This window comes from Lolium perenne, chromosome 1 (assembly GCF_019359855.2).
Source record: "Lolium perenne isolate Kyuss_39 chromosome 1, Kyuss_2.0, whole genome shotgun sequence".
NCBI classification, from domain to species: Eukaryota; Viridiplantae; Streptophyta; class Magnoliopsida; order Poales; family Poaceae; genus Lolium; species Lolium perenne.
Window position 1 is genome coordinate 224,573,374 of NC_067244.2, and position 27,854 is coordinate 224,601,227.

The following is a 27,854-nucleotide window of genomic DNA, read 5'->3' on the forward strand; positions in this document are numbered from 1 at the left end:
AGGGTCTAAAATAGTAATTAGACTACTGCTAGAGCTACTGTTAGATATTGTTTGCTTAAAAACTGAAATACGTGGACGTTTTATGCAAACTGGAGGAGCTGCTGGTGTCTCAAACCGCATGCAAATGGGCCACGTTGGGTAGCCTGTCTAGGACCGGCCCCCTGGTCAATGGTCGTACGAAAGGATAAGGTAGTAGACTCAATTCCCCAATCCAGACGACTAAGCGGCGACCACCACGCGACTCTCCTGTACCATCGCAGCAGCGCTCACCGGTGGCGACTGGTCCTTCCGCCGCGCTCGTCCTCGTTGGAGGAGTCGCCTGGCAGCCGGGTGCCTGGCGCGACGCCGTTAAAGGCGCCATTTGCGAGCCCGAGGGCGGACGGCTCCAGGTTCTGGTGCGGTGGCCACGGCCGCTTGAAGGCGGGCTCGACAGCAGGAGTCCGAAAAACCACAACGCGGCGGTGAGCGCCTGTGCTTGGCGAAGGTGGAGGAGTGGCGAGCGTCGGGGATGGCAGGTGCGATGGCACGACAGCGTCGACGGCCGTGGCGCTCATGCCGGAGCCAAAGGCGGATGCTCCCCCTCGTCCGTTAGCCGCCGCCAGGGCGGTTTCCGGGCAGCGCGCGTCGAGCCGGGAGGCCGCCGGAGCCGGCGCACCGCAAGGATGCAAGCCGTGCGATGCCGCGGGCGTGGCCATCGTCGGGGATGGCAGGCGCGGCGAGCACTTGGTCGAGGACGGCGTCCTCGGCTAGCGGGGCTTTGCCCGCGTAGAGCGTTGGGCCTGGAAGCCTCCAAGCATGATTCTTACCTCTGTTTTGGAGAGGGTTGATTGGAACCAACTCACAGTTTGTTCTTCAATTCTTCGATTTCGTTGATCTCGAATACCGATTCGCAGAGAGGATTGGGGGTAGAGAGATGACGACGGACAGTTCATCGATTCCTCCTTACTCAATTTCTTCCCTGCACGGTTCTTCTTTGGAACGGAACGATGGAGGCGGACACCTTGTTCTTCTCTGGATCGAATTCGCTCAGCGGCGAGCGTGCTGATAACGTGTTGAAAGTAATATCGAGAGAGAAATGAGAGATAGCAACAAATGATTCAACTGTTCTGTTCCATTGATGATTCACAACTTATATACAAGGGGAAGGGACGCGAATATGGGTCACGTCCGTTCGAAGAGGTGTGAGGAAGGGTTGTGTCTGTTGACAAACCAATCAACATAGAGAATTACATGAGGGAGGATTACCCCTTTAATTAACCTATTAATTAAATCCTAACACCTACCTCTCGGTGCACTCTCTCCCTCAAACCCTATCCTCTCTCGTATCACTCTTCCTGGCAGCGGTGGCGGTGGCGGCGGCTGGGATTAAAACGATGAGCGGGCAGCCGACGGCGGGGAACGGGATGGCGGCGCGGAACAACGGGCTCCTGGGCGACGGGGAACAGCATGATTCTCAGTGGCGGCGGGGAACGGGATGCAGGTACTTTTTGTCGGAGAGCAGTGCGGCAGCGGCAACAAAGGGAGCTATGATGGCCTGGTTTCCAATCTGCGCATTGTGGATGGGGCGGTCGCAGGGTTCATTGTTTCTCAGCGCTCCTCCGCGCCGGTGCGGGACCAAGGTGACTCCAATCTCGTCCTCTGACCTCTCTTCTTACCCTTTTCACCATGTCTCCTATCTTTCCATCTCCCTCCTTGCAGTGACCCTCCCCTTGCCACATCTCGTGTACCACTGTTTTTCAGTCTATGTATGCTTCAGAAGCAGAGGTGGGTGTCAAATTGACTCGATGATTCAGAGGCAGAGGTGGATGCCAAAATGAACTACACTTCCTTCTTGATTGTTCCTGGTATGCGTAATTTTCTTTGATGCTTTTGATTTCAGATTTCTGAGTGCTTGTTGATTTCGTTTTCCTTCAAACATTACAGATGGCTGTGGCGGTTCCGGACTGACCATGGAGAAATCTCCTTCTGCATTGAAATGTATTCTTTTTTTTATTTTTAGATTCAAGGATGTGATTAAAACCCGGCACTTTCTATCAGTGTAGGACAGTATGAGACTATCTAATGCCTATAACTATAGTTTTTCTTGTAGAGTTGTTTGCTTATACAATTTTCTTTCTCTTCTGTTGGCATGTTTTTATTCCTGATGTCGCTGATCTTCATTACTGCAGGTGCAGCAAGGAGAAACAATCAGCAGATTTAGCATTTATTTTGCCAAAACTGCAGGTTACTGTAATTAAAAATCAGTGTGCCTTTAATCGGCATCAACACGCTATCGCGGCGGTCTCGTTGAGTCATTGTTGGACATGGTACCGTAATTTAGCATTTAGTTATTTGGTTTGATGCACACTTTTGAAAATCGACATCCCAAAACCAGTTTCAGTATTTGCAGTTGCAGCTAGATGATGGAATATTTGATCCTGCTGATCAACACCGCATTATCTAGATGTTGGTCTTCCACGGCAAGACCATTTGTATACTTTGAAATGCTTGTTCATGACATGTAAGTAACTTGCACCAGTCATGTATTCGCTAATATAAATATTCCCTTTGTTAGTTGAATAATGTGGTAACTTAAACTGTCACTTTGCCAGTACGTGCTAGATACAGAACTTTGACATGATAGGTCTTATTTTCAGATCATGTTAAATTTCATGTTTATATTACCAACTCACTATATTATCTATGGTCCATTTTGTTTAGATATTATATATATACTGGAGGGTTTTGGTTTTCTCGGGTGATTGATCCTAGCATAATATACTCCCGTTGTTTTCTATGAAGGTTTTGGCATTGTTAGGTTCCTTCCTGTGAGATTTTCATGGATGCATGGGCTGAGTTCAGGTGGTTGGTCTTGTGATATATTAGCTTGTTTTTTCCTTCGCATATGAAACAGGTATTTCTCATAGGAAGAAACGGAAGGTTCTTGCATTCTATGTCAGTTAAACACCTTCGTTTCCCTCTCTGTTTGAGATGATTGGCTTGGTTCGTAGTCCTACTCTTGAGCACCGCCTATGATTATAAGTGATCCATACATATGGAATAGTTTCATAATTAGGTAAATATGGTGCTACTGGTTATAATCATAGGCATATGGTCCTACTCTAGCAATCTAAATTGGCAGTTCACGAACAAACTGTATAAAGTAAAATGTAGATGTTACCCAAGTCATGTTCCCCACAATCAAATCCTTATTCATGGAATTCAGATACCTTCACATGTGATCCTTACTCATGGATCTCCCTCATGCATGCTCACATATGTAGTACTCCCTTTGTCCCAAATTAATTGAAACTGTCAAATATTTCACATGTGAAGGTATATGAATTCTTGGATCAAACCCTTTATATGCACAAGACGGAAAAAGTCAGGGGCCATATCCTTGGGCACCTCATGAAACCAGGGTCATTGTTATGACACCGATGAAGAGGCCGTTGGCGAAGCACATGCTGGGCGACAGCCGGAGCAGGGCCTCGAGTACCGGGATGGTCGCCATGGACGACGATCAGTACACCACATCCGCCAAGTAAGCAAAGATATACACTGAAGCATTTCTGAAGAATCTTTACTACACTGTTAATTAAGCTAACCATGGTTATTTGTTTTATGGGCACAAGAGGTGGCAGTAGCAGGCTAGCAGCCAAGAAAGCTGAGCAGCTATTTCTGAAGGTGAGCATTAATGTGGCACCATACCTTAGGAAGGTCGACCTCCGGATGTACAAAGGGTACATGTAGCTAGCTCAGATAGGCACTGGATGTGTTGTTTTTTGCCAAGTCCTTCCCTGCCTTCAGGCGCTGGCAACCAGCTTTGACCGAGGTTAATTTGCTCACAGCTTTTACTCTGTAGATATTGCAGCGGGGGAAGGGTCGAACCATGCATTAATTGGTCAATTTCCCTAATATCAGTTCAGATTGTATGATCATGTGGATCGACCATTTCTGATGTCAGGCCCACCCTCTGCATAAATTGATGTATATGTCTGATTTATGATGTGTTATACCTTCTTTAAGTATGTGAGGTGCATGTACCATACTCCAAAATAATCCTGAATTCCATATACTGCAGTCCCAATTCAGGTTGATGTATCTTTATCTCTCCATACTATTGCATTCATCTAAGTGACCAACATGCTACTATTTCTTACTACATGGTTTGTGAGCTAGCTGACCATCATGATGCTTAGATTAGGCAGCCACTGACCAGCGAGGAGGCGCCCCAAGGGGCGCCCCAACCACTAGTACAAAGTATTTTCATATGAAGGCCAACATGATCCCTGTGCTTTGGTATAATGACCGGGTCGCCACCGGGATCGACGAGATGACGAGCAGTTGGTTGGTGACTGATTATTTTGTTGAAGCCCTGGGCTCACCTACCCCTAGAAACACCCTCCTAAACTTTGATGCCTCTCTGCGGTACAAGCAAGACTACTTGACGCGCCTTTCACAAAAAAAGGAAGATTTTGATGGAGATGCCTTCTGATCGTGCACCGGGCCCTGATGGCTTTTCTGGCCTCTTTTACAAGTTATGTTGGGAGATTATTGCTGAAGATATTCTTGCTGCTCTAGAGCTGCTGCACAGAGGCAATTTCAACAACTTTCAACGCCTCAACAGTTCCATCCTGATTATGCTCCCAAAGAAGGAAGATCCTCTGGATATACAGGAGTTCCGTCCTATAAGCCTAATTCATGGTTTTTCCAAGATCCTCACCAAAACATTGGCGTCACGGCTAGCCTCATTTCTCCCGGAACTGGTCTCACGGCTAGCCTCATCAAAAGCCGCCGTATACATGAGAATTTCAAATTAGTGGCCAATACAGCTGAATATCTGCACCTGCGTAAATCACCAGCTGTTCTCATGAAGATTGATATCTCCAAAGCTTTTGACACACTATCCTGGGAGTTTCTTTTGGAGATTCTAAAACGAAGAGGATTTGGCACTGTTAAGCAACCGACCGGCATGGCCCAGCCCAGCCAGCGGCGGTTAGGGTTTAGGATTAGGCCCCAAGTTAACTTGTAACTCAAGATGTACTCCACCTATATATATGTATGACCACACACGAGGAGGGCCATCGAGTCACCCGTGATCTCATTATTTCATGGTATCAGAGCAGGTCAACCCTGACCTAGCCGCCGCCTCTCCCTCCTCTCACTCCCGGCCGCCGCCTCTCCCTCCCTCCCAAAACCCCAAACCCCCCTCCTACCTCCACCATGACACCAGAAGAGATTGCAGCCAAAGAACGCGAGCTCGAGGAGCGCGCCCGCGCCCTTGATGCACGCGAAACCTCCCTGACCCAGCAGTTCGCCGCTACGAATGCCACCACCCGCCGCCAATCTCAACCTCAACACCAACACCGATGCCATCCCTCTCGCCACCACCAACAACCCCAACACCTACGCCACGCCCATTAAACTCCACGTCTCGATCACCCTCAGCCTCGACGACGGAAACTACACCAACTGGCGCAAGCTCTTCCTCGTCGCCCTCGGCCTCTACGGCCTCACTGCCCACGTCATCGACGAGACCACCCCTTCCGACACCGGCCCGAACTCCCCCTGGGGCCGCGACGACTACACCGTCCTCTCCTGGATCTACGGCTCCGTCTCCGTCGACCTCCTCGGCATCATCATGCGCCCAGGAGCCACGGCGCGCGTCATCTGGGACGCCATCGAGAACCTCTTACGCGACAACAAGAAGCACCGCGCCATTCAGCTGGAGGTCGACTTCCGCAACACCCCTCAGGGGGATCTCTCCATCAGCGACTACTGCGCCAAGCTGAAGGCCCTCGCCGACTCCCTCGACGACGTTGGCCAGCCCATCTCCGACGAGACCCTCGTTCTCACCAACTTCGTGGTCTTAACGAGAGTTATGCGCACCTCCGCTCGTTTCTACCGTTTCAGGTGCCCTTTCCCACGTTCCTGCAGACGCGCTCCGCCCTCATCCTCGAAGAGACGCAGAAGAAGGTGGATGTGAAGAACGCCGCAGGCACGGCGCTATGGGCCTGCGGCCAGAGTGTGCAGTCCCCACATGGCGGCCCCCGACCTCCGCCACCACCACCATCGTCGTCCGGGGGCGCTGGCCGCGGCAACGGCCAGATCGCCGCCAACACCTTCTACCGTGGCGGCGGCGGTCCCGGTGGCGGTCGTGGTGGCCGTGGACCCACCCGCAGCGACTCCCCCCTGGCAGTTCAATCCGTGGATAGGCGCCCCCACACGCGCAAACCTCCAGCAGCAACAGCCGGCCCCCTGGCAGCCGGCTGCACCATGGGCGCCTCGGCCATGGGCAGCGCCGGCACCGGGCGTCCTCGGACCACGACCCGACTGCGCTCTGCCCCAGGCCTACACTGCATACGGCCAGCTCGTCTCCAACAACACGACTCCGACGCCGCCACCGTACACTCAGCCGGCCCTGGACCCGGCTCTCGTCAACGCCCTGAACAACATGAAGCTCTCCGAGGTGACTGGTACATGGATTCCGGCGCATCCTCCCACATGGCATCCGATCATGGTAACCTATCCTCTCTAAAACCCTCTACCTCCCAATTTGTCACCGTCGGAAACGGCTCCTCTATTCCCATCACTCATACTGGTTGCAAAACCATCCACTCTCCCTCCAAACCTCTATATCTCAATAATATTCTTGTCCTTCCTAACATTATCAAAAATCTTAATTCTGTTCGGCAATTCACTATCAATAACTATTGTTCCATTCAATTTGATCCTTAAGGTTTCTCTGTGAAGGATCTTCTCACCGGGACCGTGATTCTTCGATGCAATAGCTCCGGTCCGCTCTACTCCATGTGCCAAGCTCTCCATCATGCAGCCTTCGTCCTCCAACAACACCCAGATCTAGCACCGTCGCCTCGGCCACCCCGGGCACACCACAATGTCTCGCCTCACTCCACACACCTGCCACAATAACACAGGGTTGTCCCTGTGTCATGCATGTCAATTAGGGAAGAATGTTAGGAAACCATTTTATCCTTCTAGTTCTAGAACCTATCGTCCGTTTGAACGTTTACATTGTGATCTGTGGACATCACTTGTACCCAGCACTTATGGCTTTTCTTATTATCTTATCATAGTTGATGATTTTACTCAATATTTCTGGAGCTTTCCCTTACGCAAAAAATCTGAAGTATATGCAACCTTTGTAGCCTTTCATGCTCTAGTTAAAACACAATTTCAGCTCTCTATTCTCTCTCTCCAATGCGACAATGGTAAAGAGTTTGACAACTCTAACCTCACTACCTTCTGCACCACAAATAGCATTCTCCACGGCTTCTCCTGCCCATACACCTCTCAGCAAAACGGCAAGGCTGAACGCGCCATTCGCACAACTAATGATGTCATCCGCACTCTTCTTTTCCAAGGATCCATGCCACCCACACTCTAGGCCGAGGCCCTCCACACAGCTACCTATCTTATAAACATCCGTCCAACCTCCTCCAACCCACACACCACACCATACTACTCCCTCTTCGTTCATACACCTCGCTACCAGGACCTGCGAGTCTTTGGTTGCCTCTGTTACGTCAACACATTCTCCACATCCAAAAACAAACTATCCCCTCACGCAACTAAATGTGTCTTTCTCAGCTATCCATCTCAACATCGTGGCTATCACTGCCTCGATCTCCAAACACGGATAATTATCATTTCTCGTCATGTCACCTTCGATGAACAAACTTTTCCCTACTCCACCTCCACCCGAACTCTGACTTCTACACCCATAGCTGATCCACTCCAACACTGCCTCGACCAGCTCCAAACCCAACCTGCCGCACCCACCTTCCCTGCCGCGGCAGAACCCGCACCTATTTTCTCTGCCGCGGCAGCGCCGGCTCCCTCTGCCGCGACAGCATCCGCACCATCCGTCTCTGCCGCGGCAGAGCCTGTGCCCCTCTCCCCACCCCTGCTGTGGCTGCTCGCCACCCTGCTGTGGCCTCCCCTCCTCCTGCGGCACCACCCACCCTTGTCTACACTCGACGACACAACCACCTAGCTCCACCACCCCCACCATCGTCCCCCTTCATCGCACACGCAGCACCACATGCCGACTCCCCCTCCTATTTATAAACTCAATCTTTCGGCCGTCACATCCTCTCCTATTCCACAATCCTGCCTGGCGTCAAGCTATGCAGGAGGAGTACGATGCTCTCATGCATAACAACACCTGGTCTTTAGTTCCTCCTCCTCCTGGTGCCAACATAGTTTCTGGCAAATGGATCTTTCGTCACAAACATAACGCGGATGGTACTCTCGCCTGTCACAAAGCTCACAAAGCTCCTTGGGTGGTTCGGGGCTTCACCCAGCAACAGGGCGTCGATTTCAATGAAACTTTCAGCCCTGTCGTCAAACCCGCCACCATCCGCATTGTTCTTTCTCTTGCCTTATCTCAAGGCTGGCCCATTCACCAACTCGACGTAAAAAATGCATTCCTTCATGGTGATCTAACCGAAGAGGTATACAGCTAGCAACCCTCCGGTTTTCTCGACCCTCGCTATCCATCTCATGTGTGTCGTCTCCAGAAATCACTCTATGGGCTCAAGCAAGCCCCGCGAGCGTGGTTTTACTAGATATTCTTTCCCGGGCTGGTATGCGTGATTGCCATCCTTTCTCCACTCTCACTCGACCTGAAATTTCTTCAGCATCTCTGTGACACGTACCCGCACTACTCTACATCTCTCTCAGCGCCAATATATACTAGATATTCTTTCCCGGGCTGGTATGCGTGATTGCCATCCTTTCTCCACTCTCATAGACACCAAACCCAAACTTGCAGCCTCCAGCGGTCCACCACATTCCGATCCCTACCACTATCGAAGCCTCGCCGGAGCTCTCCAATATATTACTCTCACTCGACCTGAAATTTCTTATGCCACTCAACAAGTCTGTCTTCACATGCATGATCCTCGAGACTCCCACTTTCAACTCATCAAACGTATCCTCCGATATCTCAAGGGCACTCTCGACCTCGGTCTTGTCCTCCACTCCACTTCCTCTCATGCCATGGTTGCCTACTCGGATGCTGATTGGGCTGGTTGCCCGGATACACGACGGTCTACTTCTGGGTTATGTGTGTACTTGGGTGATAACTTGGTGTCTTGGTCCTCTCGCTGGCAACCCACTGTTTCGCGCTCGAGTGCTGAAGCCAAATACCGTGGGGTAGCCTCTGTGGTTGCTGAGACTTGTTGGCTTCGTCACCTTCTGCAGGAGCTGCGGCGCCCAGTGCACACTGCCACGGTTGTTTACTGTGACAACGTCAGTGCTGTCTAACTCTCGGCTAATCCTGTGCAGCACCGACGGACGAAGCACATAGAGCTTGACATTCATTTTGTTCGCGAGAAGGTTGCCATTGGAGTTGTTCGTGTTCTTCATGTACCATGCTCACAGTAGGCTGACATCTTCACTAAAGGCCTACCCACAGCATTGTTCCAGGAGTTTAGGTCCAGTCTTGACGTCGCTAACCCTCCTAGTTCAGACTGCGGGGCGTGTTAGGCAACCGACCGGCCTGGCCTAGCCCAGCCGCCGGCGGTTAGGGTTTATGATTAGGCCTCAAGTTAACTTGTAACTTAAGATGTACTCCACCTATATATACATATATATGTATGACCAGACACGAGGAGGGCCATCGAGTCACCCGTGATCTCATTATTTCAGGCACTATCGTCTGCAATCTAATTTGTGGTATTCTCGGGGCCATCGAGTCACCCGTGATCTCATTACTTCAGGCACTATCTTCTGCAATCTAATTTGTGGTATTCTCCGCTCCGCTCGCACTACCGTCATAATCAACAGGGAGAGAGGGTCATTCTTTCATCTTGCCCGGGGAGTGCGCCAGGGAGATCCGTTGTCGCCAACTCTCTTCATCCTGGCGATGGACTCTCTCCAGGTTGTAATGCAATGGGCGGTTGATCACGGCCTGCTCTCAGATTTGGGGCTTCACCGGGATGTTTCGAGAGTGTCTATTTATGCGGACGATGCAGTTTTCTTCTTCAGGACTGCTACTAGTGATCTTGAGACGGTGTCCACAATTCTTAACATCTTTGCAGAGGCATCTGGGCTTAAAATCAATCTACAGAAGAGCCACGCGACTTGCATCCGCTGCGATGATGATACTGCGACAAGAGTCACTATATTTTTTGGATGCATTCGGAAGGATTTCCCTATAATCTACCTGGGACTTCCTCTCACGATTGGCCGCCTACGTCGTGTCGACATCTGGCTAGTGATCGACAAGTATTCGGGCAAACTGAAGGGAGGGAAACCACAGTTTCTAATGACAGGCGGCAGACTCACTCTAACTCGTTCGGTGTTGATGGCTCTACCTCTACATCTCCTCTCGGTTCTTCCGCTACCCCAATGGGCCCTCAACATTTTTAACAGTCGGTGTCGTGGCTTTGTCTGGAAAGGGGAGGAGGAAGTGAATGGGGGACATTGTCTCCTGCCTTGGAGCCGTGTTCGGCATCGCTCTTCGCTGTAGATGGCCTTGGCTGAGGTGGTCGCCGGAACCTCGGCCCTGGTCCCTTGTCCCAGCCAGCGACGACAAAGATGCCTTGGCCCTATTCCAAGCTGGCACCATAATTCGGTTGGGTGACGGACACCGCGCCAAATTCTCGACAGACAATTGGGTCCCTGGTGGTCGTTCAGTGCAGGACACTTGGCCTATTCTGTTTAGTTTTGTCCGCAACTCCGGCATCTCGGTGGCGGCAGCCTTGGAGAATCGTAGATGGGTAAGGGATATTTCCGGCGGCCTCTCCGTGCAAGCCATGGGACAGTACCTCCAGCTTTGGGACCTGACTAATTCTACGGTGCCGCACGTGGAGCAACGTTATGAGGCAATCTGGAGAGGCGAGACAGATGGTAAATTCTTATCAGTCTTTCTTCATGGCCAACACCCAGTTCGCTTGTGCTGAAGCCATTTGGAGATCAAAAGCCTGTAGTAAGGCACCTTCTGTGTAAAAATGTTTGCAAAGTGTAAGTTCTTTATTTTTTATTTTTTTTGCGAACCAAAGTGTAAGTTCTTTATGTGGCTTGCTGTCCACAGAAGGTGCCTTACTGCAGATAACCTGGAGCGACGAGGATGGCCACATAACACTTCTTGCATTCTCTGTCAGACATCCAACGAGAATTGCAACCACCTCGTCCACTGCCGCTTCACCAACCAGGTCTGGGTGAAATTCAGGGAGTGGACAAGGGCTAGTTTTCCCACCCCTAATGATTCATTTCAGAACACTGAAGACTGGTGGCTGAAGGCAAGGAAGACGGCGCCCAACGAGCTACGGAGAGATTTTGACACCATGACCATCTTAGTACACTGGAGGATCTGGAAGGAGCGAAATGGTCGGATATTCCAACAGGAGTTCAATACGGTGGAAAGGGTGGTCGAGCATATCATAGAAGATCTTCGTTCGTGGAGGACAGCCGGATGTGTAACCGTAATTTGAGGACCTGGAGATAGAAGTGGTCTGAGGTTTCTTGAGAATAGTTTGTTCTCTTTGTTTTGTGGCTGTTTATGTTTTCCGGATATCTCAGCCGTCTCTGTTTGCCACAGCTCTGTAATTGAATTTGTTTCTCTTCTACCTTAATATATATTTGGCCTCAGGCCCTTCGAATTTTTTTTGCATGATTTTGCGCAATGAGAAAGGATTACATGGTGTCAAGCACGTCAGGCATCCAATCAGACGTGGTTTCCATTATCGAAAGTCCTATGTTTTAGCAAGGTATAAGCCAAGTGTAGATTAGGTAAGAGCAACTCAAGAGAAGTTGACACTTGTGTCAAAGCAACGATTACCGAGTAAATGTCAATGGTGAGAGAAAGTTCTGGAAAGGCTGGGATGCCACATGTGGTTTTGTGCAATCCACTCCATAAAATTGCCAAAAAAAATTATGGTTCTTCAACTTCTCCTCAAAATAGGCTTTCGTCCCGTTTTATAAATAAAGTCACACACGATCAAACGATACAAGGTATTGAGGGAGACCTCTTACAAAGCAGATCAAAGATAAAAACAGAGAATATAAAGGAGACGCCACACCCTCCTAAGGTACAACCGACACTACTAACTAAAAGAGGTAGCGTGTCTAGCACCTTATATGATGTTAACGACTGTTTGGCCCAAGCAAATACTTTCGCACATGATGGTTTTCCTCCAGGAGGCTTTTTACGGTACAATTTACTAGTCCATAATAGTATTTTGGATAATCTACATGGTAAGAAAATCATGACAAAGATTTAGGTTGATCTTTTACCATCTAAGTATAATTATACCACATCAGATTTTGATATACGGATGCTACTTACCAAACATGTATGTAACACGAATTAAATTGTTCACACCAACAATCTCGCTACACTCACGCCTAGCCATCTTTTTGTGCGTAAGGGCATCTCCAGCGGCGCGACCAACATTTTAATGTTCGCGAACGTCCGTTTGCGTCGCGTCACGGACGCAAAATGATCGTTTTTGTCCGCGCGTCCGTTTGCGTCTGGGATTGCTCAAGCGGGGCGACACATTTATTTTTTTCTTATTTTTTCTCTACTCCATATAAACATAGTTCCAAATATTATATATTGGAACAAGTTTTTACACAAACTAATACATAATTGGGAACATGGTTTACACAAACTAATACATAGTTTGAACAATGGTGGACACAAATAAAACATTGCAAAATGAGAAAACCAGTTGTGTTGATTTTCGTATGTTCGCTGCAAAGAAAGAACATTCGAGGGCACACTCAGTCACCCAAACTGGAAAATCCAGCGGGAGATGGTGCCCTTGTTGGTTCTACCGAGGACGAATATCCAGAAACCTCCACTACTGGCTTCGTCTGGCCCGTAGCCAGATTCGATGCAAATAAAGAACACTCTAAGTTCTAGCTATCGGTATCCGAGCCGGATTCACCGGTGTGGTAGTGCCTGCGGCACGCCGTGTCGTCGAACACCTTGACGATCATCTCACCATCACCCTCGTAGAGGAAGGTGAGCTGGCAGCCGCGCTCGAGCTCGAGGTCGCGGGCGAACTTGTCCCACCCCGTGTGCAGGTACATCTTGCCCTGCCCGTCGAACAAGACCTCCACGGTCCAGCGGCAGAAGTTGCAGCTGGCATCCCGTAGCTGCAAATGCGCCGGCTCGACGCCATCGACGAACTCGGCGAACTTGTCCGGGAGCCGCTTGATGCCGAGTGAGTCATCGTCGATGCGGAGGAGGAACTCGAAGTAGCGGTCCTCCTGCGAAGATGAGGAAGGCGCATGCGACGGCGAGCGTGGGGCCGTAGCTGCTCCACCACGGCGGCCCCTGCCCCGGGCCCGGGGGGCGCCCAGGGCCGCGGCCTCGACCGCCTCGCCGGCCACCAGGACCGGCCATGGACTTCCTCGTGGACCTGGCTGCGTCGCAGGAACACCTAGGCGGCGCTACGGTCGAGCTTTGTGGCGGCTAGGGTTTCTTTGGAGGAGTGGATGAGGAAGAAGAACGTGCGCCCCCTTTATATAGGCCGGAGGCATGCGGTGGCTGCGGGACGCATGGCGTCGCCATTAACGTGGTTGGTGGAGGTGGGCTGCGGCCGCTCGGCAGCCGAGGCATCGCCATTAACGTGGCGCAGACTGTCGAAGCGACGCAGTGGCGTAGTCGCTGGCGCGTTTAAGAAGACGCATCGAACCAAGAACCATATTGTTTGAAGTCGGGGACACATACCACTGCCATTTAGATAGATATGCATCTTCATTGCAACTGAGTTTTGGAAAAGCCCCAGTTGAACCTGGGTGCACGTGAACCCAGGTTGGAAATGCATTTTCGAAATGTGAAAAAATTCTGAAATAAAAATATCGGGGTACGTATGCATGTTCCATGTGTGCATAGAAAGTTTTCGCAGAGAAACCACTTTTTTATTTCAGAATCTAAAAAAGATAAAATACGTCACATATATACTGCTATATAGCCCTGTAAAATTTCACTTTTTTGCCGAGGCAAAATAAAATGTTTTTTCATAACGAAACTCATGTCCAGGGCACATGTTTGAGATCATCTTTGCAATCATTTTGTGTTTCGATTTTTGAAACATGTTTTGACATCACAAACTCACTTTTGAAAAAGTGGGTTCACATACACCCAGGTTCACAAAAGCCGGTCTCCTGAGTTTTAACCTATTTTAAACTTTGTTTTGTGAACCATCAATAAATTGAGGTTTTTTAAATCTGAGACTATCACTCGACATTAGACACATATGAACAGTTTTTATTTCAAATTGGCTTAGTTCTAGAGTGGAGTGGCTGTGGTTTAGAAAGCAGACATGCGGGTCAGGAGAGGACAAAGGAGTGAAGGACACCGCTGCTGCAACGTACAATCATGACCATGGCTGCTGGTGGCGCTTGGACAGTTTCGGACAGGAAAGCCGTACGTGAAGGTAATTTCAGTTCTAAAAGTGTCCTTCCGTATGATTTTTTCTTTAATATAGTGTTCGATTTGTTTTTAATCACCTACCATATTTGCCTTTCCATGAAAAAATGATATTCATTTTGGTTATTGCCGTATTTGTTTTAATCTCCTACCATATTTGCATTTCCTTGAAAAAATACTACTCCTCTTGGTCACAAGTATTAATCAATCTTGACCATCAGATATTGCTAGTTGGACGGCCCATATTTCTCGGTCCCTACCGTAAAAGGTCTCTCCTCCAGATAAGATGCTAGAATGGTGAGTCGGTGTCATTTTCTTCGGAATGGTTAAGTTCATAGTTGGCTAGTCCAATCTAGCTTTTTCGTACTAAAACCAAGTCTGGCAATGTGCCAAGTGATCTGCGTTCCGGTATCATAAACAAAGTTCCTAACGGAAAATGCTATGTGTACAAAGGGGGTGTTCGATTGGGACTTTGACTTTGAGCACATGTATGTGCTTGGATACGTGTGCAATGACTCTCGATGATTCTTCTTGGTCAACAACAATATCACAATAAAACTGAAAATTTTACAGCATTGACAGAAATGCATCTATCTTGCAACAAGATCATTTATATTCCAAATATGATCACACTGTGAAGACAAAGGCAAATTGTGATGTGAAGACAGCTTACTGACCCAAGGTAGCACAACGAAGAAGTAACACAAAAGATCAGGAAATTTTACAACATTGACAGATAATGCAACTTTCTTGCCCCAAGATTGCTTCGAATTCAAATTGGATCACACAGTGAAAAAGAAAGGCAGATTCTTATGTGAACACCAGCTTATTTTAATTGTGCTAGTTCAGCCGAGGGGGCGCAGGGTCCTTTCCATCGGGAATTGGATGACCAGGAACGATACCCCCTGGAGCATGAATGGCATTCAACGGACCTGCAACGCCAGGGAGTTACTGTTAGTATAAATCAAGGAAAAATACGTGTGAAATTAGAAAGTGACACCGCCTTGGCTCATAGGAACCCACTAAGGAGAATTAAATCTTATTATTTTTTTGGAAAATGCACATGTAATGTTTCACTTTGTTCTTTAATTTGTTTCTCTTTTGTGTTCCCTCTGGCCATTTGTACATAAATTCGATTCCTGCTTATTTTGAGTGGCATAGATCCCGCTTTTCTCCCGATACAATGTATTTTAGTGCTAAGCATAAATTAACTTTTAAGATGTAAGAAAACTACACAGGGCATACTGCTCGAGCATGCACATCTATGAACGAATTGGCGGGGACTGAAGGCTCAAGAGGTCGGGCTACCTGGAACAGCTGAAGGTTGAGCTGTGGGAACAGCAGCCAAGGAGGCATCACCCGCGCCTAGAACGGGTGGATCTTGTGCGGCGTCCGGCGGAGCGGCTGTTATTCCCATCCAGTTAAGCAAAAAGGTAAAGCACCTCATTCTGCGGACTAGCTAGTCGGTCGCTTGCATAGGTATTTATGCTTTTACATATGGCTTTGCTCCAATGTCCCCTCTAAACTTTGTTCTATTTAGATGGCTAGGATCTGCTGATACCCATTTGTGGGTTGACTTAATGTGTGTATTTGGTTCATGGACAAACATGTAGGGAATGGGATGGGATAAAATATATTTAATTAACGATTAATAGAAAAGGATAAATATGCCATTAACACATCAGTTAATATGTAATTAACGGGTCCTTTTCCCTTCGTGGCGGAGGCCGGACCTAGCGGGGCTGCCGTCTACCCGTGCCTAGCAAAGACACCGCCCGGACGTATTTAGCGAGGCCGTTTTTATCGACTTGGGTGTCGCGCAGACGTAGCAAGCTCGTTGTTCGTCACGCCATGGAGGCCACCGCCGCCAAGCTAGGGAGCCACGTTGAAAATCAAGCCTGCCGCTCACCACGTCCTGGAGGCCGCCGATGCCGAGCTGGGGAGCCACGTGAAAAAGCAAGCCCACCGCTCGCCCTGACATGGTGGCCACCGCTGCCGAGCTGGGGAGCCACACATACAACGGTGGCAGGTGTCGAAGTCGCGTCGATAGCCATGGATTCTCAGGCGGCTGGTGAGATTAGACATGAAATTCACGGATCATATGGTCCAACTTTTCTTAGAAATATTCGGCTTTTGGGATGGGATCATCCATATTTTCTGGTCACGAAACAAACATACGTTTACCCCTTCAAATTTGGTTGGGAGGGGGGACATTGAAGCACACCCCTTTACATATGAGAAATACTCCCCAACAACTCCAAGAATTTTTATTATGTGCCTTGACTATTCAAGATGCTGATTGTTGGGCCAATGCGATGTAAGCAGAGGTTGGTGGTGGCATCTTACTCCGTGTAAAGCAAGCATCTACTATCTCGGTGCGTCATATGTCTCAGTTTTCAAGCAACTCTCTCCTATGTCGACCAATGTATCTTCCTTTATCAGGAATAAGTTCGTTGTCATGGGAAAATTTCTAGGAGATTATTACTTCACATTTCCTACGAACGACTTGCTACTGGCTCCATGTTGTGCAAGTCAATAACCACTTCCAACTAACCACTGGTTTTTGAAAAACACCAGCTAGCAACCAAAATCATGCATCTTCCTAGGTAGTTCCACAAAGTTGAACTGCAGGTCCATGCGTCATTTTTACAGAGCAGTTAGCCTGTGTTACATAACTAACATGCATACACCATCATCCTTCCTTTCCTCTCAAAAAAAAACATCATACTTCCTTAAATACCATTGAGAGCTTTCATCGATCTAGCAACAATGGCAGCCTCTCTGAGTGCCTTGTTTCCAACTGGCCTTGTCTGCTTTCTCTACCTCTTCATCTTCTTCAACAGCCTACCGTTAGTCATCTGCAACGATGAAATCGAAAATGATAGACAAGCTCTCCTTTGCTTCAGGTCACAACTCTCAGGTCCAGCCGAGGTTTTTGCTTCATGGAGCAGCAGCAACGCGTCCATGGAGTTCTGCCACTGGCACGGGGTAACTTGCAGCGCATGGCCTCCCCGTCGCATCATCGTGATAGACCTTGCATCACAAGGCATCACAGGCTCCATTCCACCTTGTGTTGCCAACCTCACGTATCTTACAAAGCTCCAACTGTCGAATAACAGCTTCCTTGGTGTCATACCGTCCGAACTGGGCCTCCTGAGCCGACTCAGCAGCCTCAACCTCAGCATGAACAATTTAGGAGGTAACATACCATCCGAACTCTCTGCATGTTCTCAACTTCAAATCCTAGATCTGCGGAACAACTCCCTCCAGGGAGAGATCCCACCTAGCCTAAGCCAATGCAAGCAGCTCCAAGAGATCAACTTCGGCAACAACAAGCTCCAAGGGAGCATTCCTTCTGCTTTTGGACAGCTTCCTGAGCTGCGCAAACTTGTTCTCGCACGTAATAGTCTAACCGGGACTATACCGTTGTCTTTGGGCAGCAGCAGCCGTAACCTCACATATGTCAATCTTGCGAGGAATGATCTCACAGGTGTCATCCCGGAGTCCCTAGCAAATACTGTGTATCTTGAAGTGCTTATACTCATGAGTAATAGTCTTACTGGAGAAATCCCAAAGGCTCTATTCAACATTTCATCACTTACTGACATCTACCTCCAACAGAACAGTCTTGTTGGTCATATACCTTCTTTCACAGCCATATCTGCCCCTATTAAATATCTCTCTTTAAGCAATAACTATCTCTCAGGGACAATACCTTCCTCATTAGGGAACCTTTCCTCTCTGCTTTATCTTCGACTTACACATAATAATTTAGTTGGGACCATCCCAGAGAGCTTGGGTCATATTCCAACACTAAAGCTCCTGACCCTGAGTGTAAACAACTTATCTGGAGTAGTTCCAGCATCTCTCTTCAACATGTCTTCCTTGACATTCCTTGGCATGGCAAACAACTCACTCGTTGGAAGATTACCCTCTAATATTGGAGACACACTCCCAAATATGCAGGGATTAATCCTCTCAACCAACATGTTTCATGGTCCAATACCAGCTTCTCTTACCAGTGCTTACCACCTAAGTCAGCTTTACCTATACAACAATAGCCTAACTGGGTTGATACCATTCTTCGGTTCATTGCCAAAATTGGAGGAAATTGATTTGTCATACAACAACCTAGAAGCAGGTAGCTGGGACTTTCTCTCTTCACTCTCCAATTGCTCTAGATTGACTATGTTGCTGCTGGCTGGGAACAATTTTGAAGGGGAATTGCCAAGCTCAATCGCCAATCTTTCTATTAGCCTTCAGTGGCTGCAGCTAAATGAAAACAAAATTTCTGGGCCTATACCAACAGAGATAGGTAACCTCAAGGGCCTCACCATGCTGTACATGGATTACAATCTTCTCACTGGTGATATACCACCGACAATTGGGAATTTGAACAGCCTGGTTGATCTAACCTTTGCGAAAAACAGACTTTCAGGCCACATCCCTGGTAATATTGGCAACCTTGTTGAGCTTAATTTTCTAAAATTGGATGGGAACAACTTGAGTGGAAGGATTCCTGGAAGTATAGGAAGGTGCACTCAGCTCCAAAAAATCAACCTTTCTTATAACTCACTAGATGGGAGTATACCGAGTAAATTATTCAACACTTATTTGCTTTATGAAGAATTTGACTTGTCGCACAATTACTTGTCCGGAGAAATGCCAGAGGAAGTTGGCAAACTCATTAATTTGAAGAAAATTAGTATCTCAAATAACAGGTTGTACGGCAGCATCCCATCCACTCTCGCACAGTGTTTGGTTCTGGAGTATCTTGAGATGCAAAACAACTTTTTTGTCGGAAGCATTCCACAATCGTTTGTGCACTTGGTTGGCATAAAACAGATGGATATTTCCAAGAACAATTTGTCTGGAAAAATCCCAGCGTTCCTGGCAAACTTGAGTTCTCTTCAGGATCTCAATTTATCCTTCAACAATTTCTATGGAGCAGTTCCGAGAGGTGGTATTTTTGACAATGCTGGTGCATTGTCAATTGAAGGAAATGATCAGTTGTGTGAAAGCATTCCAAAAAGAGGTATGCCTCTTTGTCCTTCAATGGTTAATAGGAAAAGGAAACACAAATCACTGCTTCTAGTCCTAGAGATCCTAATGCCAATTGTTGTTGTTATAATCATTTTGGCCTGCATTGCGAAAAATTATTGGAGAAAGAGAATGCATATAAATTCGCATTTGCGGCGGTCCGTTAGGTGCATAAAGAAAATATCATATGAAGATATCGTAAGTGCAACAGATAGTTTCTGTTCAGAACACCTGATTGGCTCGGGATCATTTGGAAAGGTTTATAAGGGAAGTCTGCAATTTCAGGAAGATCAAGTTGCCATCAAGATTTTAAACCTTGACATTTATGGAGCAGATAGGAGCTTCAATGCAGAGTGTGAAGCACTACGAAATGTACGCCATCGAAATGTTGTCAAAATCATCACTACATGCTCTTCAGTGGATTCTACCGGGGAAGATTTCAAGGCCATCGTGTTTCAATACATGCCCAATGGGAACCTAGAAATGTGGCTGCATCCAAAGGGCGGTGCAAGTGAAAATAATATTCTAACTTTAAACCAGAGAGTTAATATTTGCTTGGATGTAGCCTTTGCTTTGGATTATATTCATAACCAGTGTGCATCTCCACTAATACACTGTGACTTGAAGCCAAGCAATATTCTTTTAGATCGTGACATGACTGCGTATGTCAGCGACTTTGGCATATCAAGATCTCCAAATGCATATCAAGATGGTGCAACAAGTTTGGCTGGCCTAAAAGGATCCATCGGATACATCCCACCAGGTGAGGCAAGCATTCCGTAAGATCCGTTAGTTCTGTTTATTCTTTATAGAGTTGTATAAATTTGTGTCCACTACTAAATTTGGCAGGAATGTAAATGCAGAGTATGGCATGAACGAGCAGGTATCAACCAAGGGAGATGTCTACAGTTTCGGAGTGCTTCTGTTACAAATGGTAACAGGGTGTAGTCCAACTGACGAGAAATTCAAGGATGGTACAACCCTTCATGAAATTGTTGGTAGAGCATTTTCAAAGAGTATTCACGAGGTTATTGATCCTGAGATCCTCCAAGATGACAGAAATGCAGCAGATGTGATGGAGCGATGTGTCATTCCACTGGTCAGGATAGCCCTCTCCTGCTCCATGGCATCACCCAAGGCGCGACCAGAAATGGGACAAGTTTGCAACGAGATCCTGAAAATCAAGTGTGAGGCCTCAAAGATGCTGGAAACATATTTCACTAGGATGGTATCTGCTAATACTAGTTGATGTAAAAACGAGTAGGAAAGCACTACCATTCTATGGGTTTTTCCTTCTTCCAATTCTTCTTCTTTTTGGAACAATAGTTTTTCCAATTCGTTTTGTGACATTTACAAAGAGTACACTTCTACTTTCTTTTGGCATTAGCATTTTGTGTTATTTTTGGGACTTTCCTCCTATGTTTTAGAATGTTAATTGCGAGTTGAATAGTACCCCAACAAGCACAATCTGAGCGTTATTATTGGTTTACAATTGATGACTCTGTCAAATTGCAAGAGTATGTGAACCTGCTCAATTGTCAGAAAGGGAAATGGCCTATTAATTATTTGGGCACTCCTGTCTGTGCTAGAAGATTGTGAGTGGCTGAGCTACAATTTATTGAAGAAAAAGTGAAGAAAGGTATGGGAGGCTAGATGGGTGGATCTATGTCTGTTGGTGGAAGATTAATCAAGATTGATGCCTGCTTATCTAATATAGTTGTATATCAAATGTCTATGAGATTACTGCATAAGACAAATGTTGAAAACATTTCAAGACCCATCAGGACTTTCTTTTGGGCTGGTGGTGCAAATAAAAGAAAATACCACTTTATTAAATGGAGATGGATCTGGAAGCCCAAATGCAAAGGTGGTCTGGGTGTGAAGGATTTGTATAAATTCAACATAAGCTTGATCTGTAAGTGGTGGTGAAAATTGTAAAATGATGAAGAATCATGGCAGGATTTTATGAGAAAGAAATACTTGGGAGATTCAGGTATTTACTGTGCCAAGCATAGGAATGGAGATTCCCCACTGTGGTCTGATCTTCTACATGTTAGAGAAATATACTTGTGTGGCAGGAGAATGGCTGTTGGGAATGGTTGTAGAACTAGCTTCTGGGGTGATACTTGGTGTGGTCACTCTCCCCTAAAAGATAAATTCCCTGAAATATATGAGATCTACAATGAACATCATATCTCTGTAGCTGCAGCTGCAAATTTGGGATGGAGATTGTCTTTCAGAAGATGGCTCTCTGCTGATCTATAAGAACAATGATGTGGACTTGTCAGTATCTTGAATCAGGGTACATTGAATGATTCAGTGGACATACCGGTACGAGGACGAGTACGAGGACGACGAGGAACAGTACGAGGACGACAACGACGAGGGCGAGGACGCGGACAACGTTCAGGTCCTCGGAGCCAGTGACAATGGCGAGGCGGCCGGGCCTAGGATCCGGAGACCCATCCACCGAGCCTCAGCGAGGAGGAGGCCATTGCGATGAAAATGGCCAACAGCGAGCTCGACAAGCTCGCCATGTGGAACGGCCTCGGCGTGCAGCTTCGTGAATCCTGGCTAGCGCTGGGGACACCGGCGACTCCTCCAGCCACGCTGACACGCACCCACGCACGCACCCGCCTCCTGCTCCATTCCTGGCTTGGGATCCGTGGCCGTTGTCACCACATGCTCATCTTCCTCCTCCACCGCTGGCGCACTTCGTCCGCCACCGAAGGCTCCCTTTCCTCCACCACTAGTCTACCAGCTGCCATGGCAGACGCCGGAGATCATCGACCTCGAGCAGTAGTCGATGGCTAGGTTTCAGCAGGCCTTGGCCCTTTTTAAGTAAAAACTTTTTATAATTATGTAAATTATGGGTTTTTAATGAATGAAAAAAAATGTTTCTCCTCTTTTATGCGTCAGACCGTTGGGATAATTCGAGACGCAATTTAGCATCCGATTTGTGTCGGCCGTTGGATCTCTCCATCGAATTAAAAAAGACATTCTCATGCATGGCCTGCCGGAAACGGCTGATTTGGGGCAGGTGTGGACCGGGCGACCAATACGCTGGCGAGTCCACGGCCCTACTGATCGAGCTCCATCTATCCATCCCTGTGGCTGCTTCTTCTCTACCATCTCAACCCCCTACAGTTTATACCTTCTTTCGAAAAGAGGGATCTGGATCTAGAGGACGATAACTCTGGATTTTCCAACGGTCCATCACTTAAGGTGGATCTAAAGCAGACCTCCAAGAGGAGCACCGACGGCGCCACGGCTGCATGTCGAATGCTTCTGCTTCTGGAGTAATGAATGGCCCCAATAGAATGGATGACGGCGTGACTCCAAGCTCGTCCTTTCAAGTTAATCACTCATCCAGCTCAGGTACCGATTCTGACAGCATTATCCTTTTACTCTGAAAATGATTTGAAATGAAAACCTGTTGTTATGGCATGGATGTGCTGTTGAAGTCTCTGGCCCCATTTGTTTCATGGCTTTTTTTTTCTACAGAAACTTCATTCATTCAGCAGCACTGCTGTTTACATGTTTCAGGTGCAGCGCAAGCATAGCTAGAGAGCCAAGGTAGATCCTTGCCCAGCCATCTCAGCCAGAGAGGAGATGGCAGGAATAATGGTGAGCGCTTCTACCGGGGTAATGAACTCTCTTCTGGGTAAGCTGGCCACCCTGATGGGGGACGAGTTCGCCAAGCTAAAGAACTTGAGGAAAGAGGTTAAGTACATCAGTGATGAGCTGAGCAGCATGAAGGATGCTCTAGAGAGCCTTGCGTATGTGGACGAGCTAGATAAACAGACCACTGGGTGGAGGGACGCGGTCAGGGAGATGTCTTATGACATCGAGGATATCATCGATGACTTCATGTGCAAAATTGGGGAGAAAAACAAGAGATCTGGTTTCGTCCACGACACCATTCAACGCCTCAAAACTTCGAGAGCCCGCCATCAGATTGCTGGCCAGATTGAGGGGATCAAGAAACTCGTGCGTGAAACAAGTGAACGGCGTGAAAGATATAAGCTCGATGTCCCCAGACCAGGCAATGTGGCAGTTGACCAACGAGTTGTGGCACTCTATGAAAATGCAGCTAAACTTGTTGGTATCGAGGGCCCAACCAATGAGCTTGTCGGTTGGCTAAACGGTGAGGAGAAGCAGTTGAAGGTTGTATCAATTGTTGGTTTCGGAGGTTTGGGTAAAACAACACTTGCCAATCGGGTATACCATAAGCTGGACGGGGAATTTCAATGTGGTGCATTTGTGCCGGTGTCCCAAAAGCCAAATATGTCGAAACTTCTTCATAGTTTATTAACCCAAATTGGGTGTGGACAATCTTTTCATGACTGTGAGTTAAATGTTCTTCTCGACCAAGTCAGAGAAAATCTAAAAAACAAGAGGTACTTCTTTTTACTTTGTATATTGTTGTTGTTCACATCTTCTTCTGATACTTGGATTGTCCTTAAAATATTTAATATTGTGTTCTTCTATAGAGAATTAATATTTAATTTGATAAAAAAATATTTTCTTCTACCTTGAACCATTTGAAATGTTTGATATTTTTTGTTAATTCACTTCCCACTGTACTGATTTTTTTGCAGGTACTTGGTTATCATCGATGATCTATGGGATGTATCTGCATGGAATATTATTAAATGTGCTTTTCCAGAGAATAATGTTGGTAGTAGATTAATAGTAACTACAAGGATCAAGACTCTGGCTGAGGCATGCTGTTTTGGTCACCACGAGCACATTCTTGAAATGGAACCTCTTAGTGAAGAAGACTCAAGGAAATTGTTCTTTGGTAGGATATTTGGCTCTGAAGAAGCTTGTTCAGGTCAACTCAGAGATGTTTCAGTTGAGATTCTCAAGAAATGTGGTGGTCTGCCACTTGCAATCATTAGCATATCCAGCCTATTATTAGCAAGTGAAAGTTCCAACCAAAAGGAGAGGTGGAAACATGCACAGAATTCTTTGGTGTCAGTGTCGGGCACAAACCTCACCTTGGAATCAATGAGACAGATCTTGAACCTTAGCTACAAGAATCTTCCTCACCACCTAAAGACATGCTTCTTGTATCTTGGTATGTTCCCAGAGGACTCTGAAATATATAGGCACGAGTTGGTAAGCCTATGGGTCGCTGAAGGTTTCATTAGTAAAGCAAGTGGACAAAATCAAAAACAGACTGCGATAAGTTATTTTAATGAGCTAGTCAACATGAGCCTTATTCAGCCTGTACAAATTGACATGCATGGGTCAGTGATAACTTGCAAAGTACATGATATGTTGTTGGATCTTATCTTGTACAAGTCAGCAGAAGAGAATTTTATCACTGTATTAGACAACCCAGAGGCCATTATAGGACAGCTTCAAAAGCCCCGTCGGATGCTCTTCAACTTGGATGGTGCAACATTGCCAAGGGACGTTAGTATGTCACAAGTTCGATCGTTTGCAAACTGGAGAGGCTCCACGAATATAACCTTCGTTGGCAGAATTCAAATATCTTCGAGTTTTTATTGCTGACTTCAGTTCTAGTTCTCTTGATGACAAGCGGAAAATCGACCTGTCAGGATTGTGTAAATTATATCAGCTGCGGCACATTCAGATTGAAGGCTGTGATAACTGCCAGCTACCAACACAGATTAGAGGGCTACAAAAGTTGGAAACATTTGATATAGATGGGTCCTATATCCCAGTGGATATTTTTCACCTGCCGTGTTTGTTGTCTGTGCATCTTTTTCAACTGCCGTGTTTGTTGCCTGAGGGCATTGGTAAAATGACATCCCTACAGCGTCTGAGATGGTTTGACACGCTGCACACCTCAATCGACAGTATCAAGGGACTAGGAGAGCTCACCAATCTGAGAGTTTTGTATCTCAGAACCGGTTTTTCTGAAGCTGTGGACATGGATGTTCTAAACTCTTCTATGGGAAAACTTTGTAACCTGTACTCCCTGAACATATTTTCACCTGATTCTTGGATACCTGAGGCACTAACCTTGTTGCCTCCTCCCCCCAACCTCATGAGTCTCTCCATGATGCGAATATCCCGGGTCCCAAACTGGATTGGGGTACTTCATAACCTCCAGAGCTTGCATATCAATGTTGATAAGCTAGAGAAGGATGATGTTGGTATTCTTGCGGAGTTACCCGCCCTCATCGACCTAGAATTAACGTTCAATAGAGCCCTGGAAGAAAGAATTGTCATCTATGGGACATCATTCGCAAGCCTGAAGCGGTTTGTTGTCTACTGGATTATCATGCCACACCTGACCTTCAGAGCCGGGGCAATGCCTAAGCTCCAGAGGCTCTCTCTGCATTTGAACGCCAGGGGGTGGAAGCAGGATGAGAGCGCCACACCTACAGGTATAGAGCACTTGTTAGCACTTGAAAGAATCTCTGTGGGTATCGGGAGTGATACTGAATCTGAACAGAGAAGCGCAGAGTCTGCCATAAGGAGCGCTATCATCATGCATCCCAGACATGCTCACATTAAAATCGATATCCAATGTTACTAAAAAACAGTGTGGGGGTTTTGCCGTTTTGGTGGTAATTCTCGGTACCGGCCACATCCAGCAGCTGGTACGTTCAAATTCCACCTCCAGTCTGCTGACTCCAGTCTGTCTCTTAGTTTCCTAACTTCCAGTTTGGCTGTAGCTCGCCATAATACTGCACCTTTCCTTTTTTTGTTGTAGCAAGACTTTGGTAGATTTATCTACATTCAAAAACTGAAGATGCTTCATTCAAATAAAAATCCGGAGCTCTACCAATATATGAGTAGTTATGATTTCCCTTGCGAACAGGCGTTAAGCAAGTCTTTGCAAATGTCTAGGTAGAGTGTCCACAATAAAATTTGAGGTGCAAATAGCTCGAAGTGAAGTACTCCTATATGTTAACACTGTTTGATTAACTCGGCAACACACTAGTAAATTAGAGAGTTCAGCCATTCTCACAGACTGATTTTCAGGGAAGTCGTTTTCGTTTCTATGGAGCATAGGGATGAGATACGAAGTGCTTCCAACATCAACATTTATGTCGTATTGTAATGGATGGATATGGATTGCTGCATGTCCTTCCCGTCAGGAACATCGAACTTTCACTTTGCTTTGTGCTAATAGCTATCTGATCGAACCGTTTCTTGAAGGTGATGCGCGCTTTGCTTGGGTTTCTCTTTCTCCTGGAACAATGCTTGATGGTGGGCAGGAGTTAGCACTTGTGACTCGCTCCTTCCTTGACTAATCACCAGGGATTATATGTAGTATTTGTTTTTTTTCGAGAAAACGCGAAGGACCTTTGCGCTTCATTTCATTGAAAAGAAAGAGTTGTAATTACAAGCCTCCTAGGAGACGGTGATACAAGGTAGGGGATGGTTTGCCTAGTGCACATCCCAGCTGGCTGGGAGGACGGCCCTCAGCCCCAGAGCTCCGGCCCTTGCCCAGAGAGAAGCTTCTTCCCTGATGTTGGCCAACAGCGTGCGCGTCGATGGCTGTGCCCTGTCGAACACGCAGTCGTTTTGCTTCCAGAGCATCCATGCTATGAGCAAGGAAGCCGATGCGAACCCTTTCCGTAGCGGCTTTGGGAGCGCTGGCTTGACCTTTGCGATCCAGTCGCAGAGCGAAACATCCTCGGCGCTAGGGATCCTACATGTCATCCTAAGCCACGAGAGCACCTCATGCCAAACTTGCTTGGCAAACGGGCACTCCAGCAGTAGATGGTGCATGGTCTCGGGTTGCTGGTCGCAGAGCACACATCTAGGGTGGTGCTGCAGCCCTCGTCGTGCAAGCCTTTCCGCGGTCCAGCAGCGATCTTGGAGAGCCAGCCAGAGGAAGAACTTGACCTTCTGGGGCGCCAAGGTGCGCCAGACGTGCTTGGCCGCAGGGCACGCCGTGGACCCATGGAACGTGGCCATTGTCCCAGATTCAATGGAGGCATGAACCCACTATCGAGCATAAATACTCCCTCTTGGAGTCACAAGTATCAACTTGGCCAGAGCCTCTACTAGCAACGGAGAGCATGCAAGATCATAAACAACACATATATGATAGATTGATAATCAACTTGACATAGTATTCCATATTCATTGGATCCCAACAAACACAACATGTAGCATTACAAATAGATGATCTTGATCATGATAGGCAGCTCACAAGATCTAAACATGATAGCACAAGAGGAGAAGACAACCATCTAGCTACTGCTATGGACCCATAGTCCAAGGATGAACTACTCACACATCGATCGGAGGCGATCATGGTGATGTAGAGTCCTCCGGGTGATGATTCCCCTCTCGGCAGGAGTGCGGAGGCGATCTCCTGAATCCCCCGAGATGGGATTGGCGGCGGCGGCGTCTCTGGAACTTTTCTCGTATCGTGGCTCTCGGTAATAGGGTTTTCGCGACGGAGGGAATAAATAGGCGAAGAGGC

General features: G+C 47.3%; 2 protein-coding genes, 2 long non-coding RNA genes and 1 pseudogene across 11 annotated transcripts; 3 read left to right on the forward strand and 2 right to left on the reverse strand.

Annotated features, from left to right (window-relative positions):
- Window positions 1-210: 210 nt before the first annotated feature.
- LOC139834110 (uncharacterized) lies at window positions 211-4,097 on the forward strand. Of its 8 annotated transcripts, none has more exons than XR_011749478.1 (7): window positions 211-1,619; window positions 1,699-1,844; window positions 1,924-1,977; window positions 2,169-2,306; window positions 2,390-2,500; window positions 2,782-3,523; window positions 3,615-4,097. It is a non-coding gene; the product is annotated as an uncharacterized lncRNA (long non-coding RNA). The 8 variants fall into 8 exon arrangements; XR_011749480.1 differs by having other exon boundaries at window positions 1,741-1,844; XR_011749475.1 differs by having other exon boundaries at window positions 1,289-1,844; window positions 2,782-2,841; window positions 3,316-3,523.
- A 10,890-nt stretch (window positions 4,098-14,987) lies between these two features.
- Window positions 14,988-15,869, reverse strand: LOC127327260 (uncharacterized). The gene is made up of 2 exons (XR_007868469.2): window positions 15,701-15,869; window positions 14,988-15,324 (listed from the first exon to the last, which is right to left on the reverse strand). It is a non-coding gene; the product is annotated as an uncharacterized lncRNA (long non-coding RNA).
- A 1,292-nt stretch (window positions 15,870-17,161) lies between these two features.
- LOC127327259 (uncharacterized) lies at window positions 17,162-20,772 on the forward strand. The gene is made up of 2 exons (XM_051354035.2): window positions 17,162-20,195; window positions 20,296-20,772. Exons 1-2 carry the CDS (start codon window positions 17,162-17,164, stop codon window positions 20,679-20,681), a joined length of 3,420 nt encoding a protein of 1,139 aa, XP_051209995.1. The 3' UTR covers window positions 20,682-20,772.
- Window positions 20,773-22,440: 1,668 nt separating this feature from the next.
- On the forward strand, window positions 22,441-26,392 carry LOC127327258 (disease resistance protein RGA5-like; annotated as a pseudogene).
- Window positions 26,393-26,806: 414 nt separating this feature from the next.
- On the reverse strand, window positions 26,807-27,340 carry LOC139834223 (uncharacterized). Its single transcript, XM_071824694.1, has one exon. The coding sequence runs from the start codon at window positions 27,338-27,340 to the stop codon at window positions 26,807-26,809; it is 534 nt and encodes a 177-aa protein (XP_071680795.1).
- Between the last annotated feature and the right edge of the window lie 514 nt (window positions 27,341-27,854).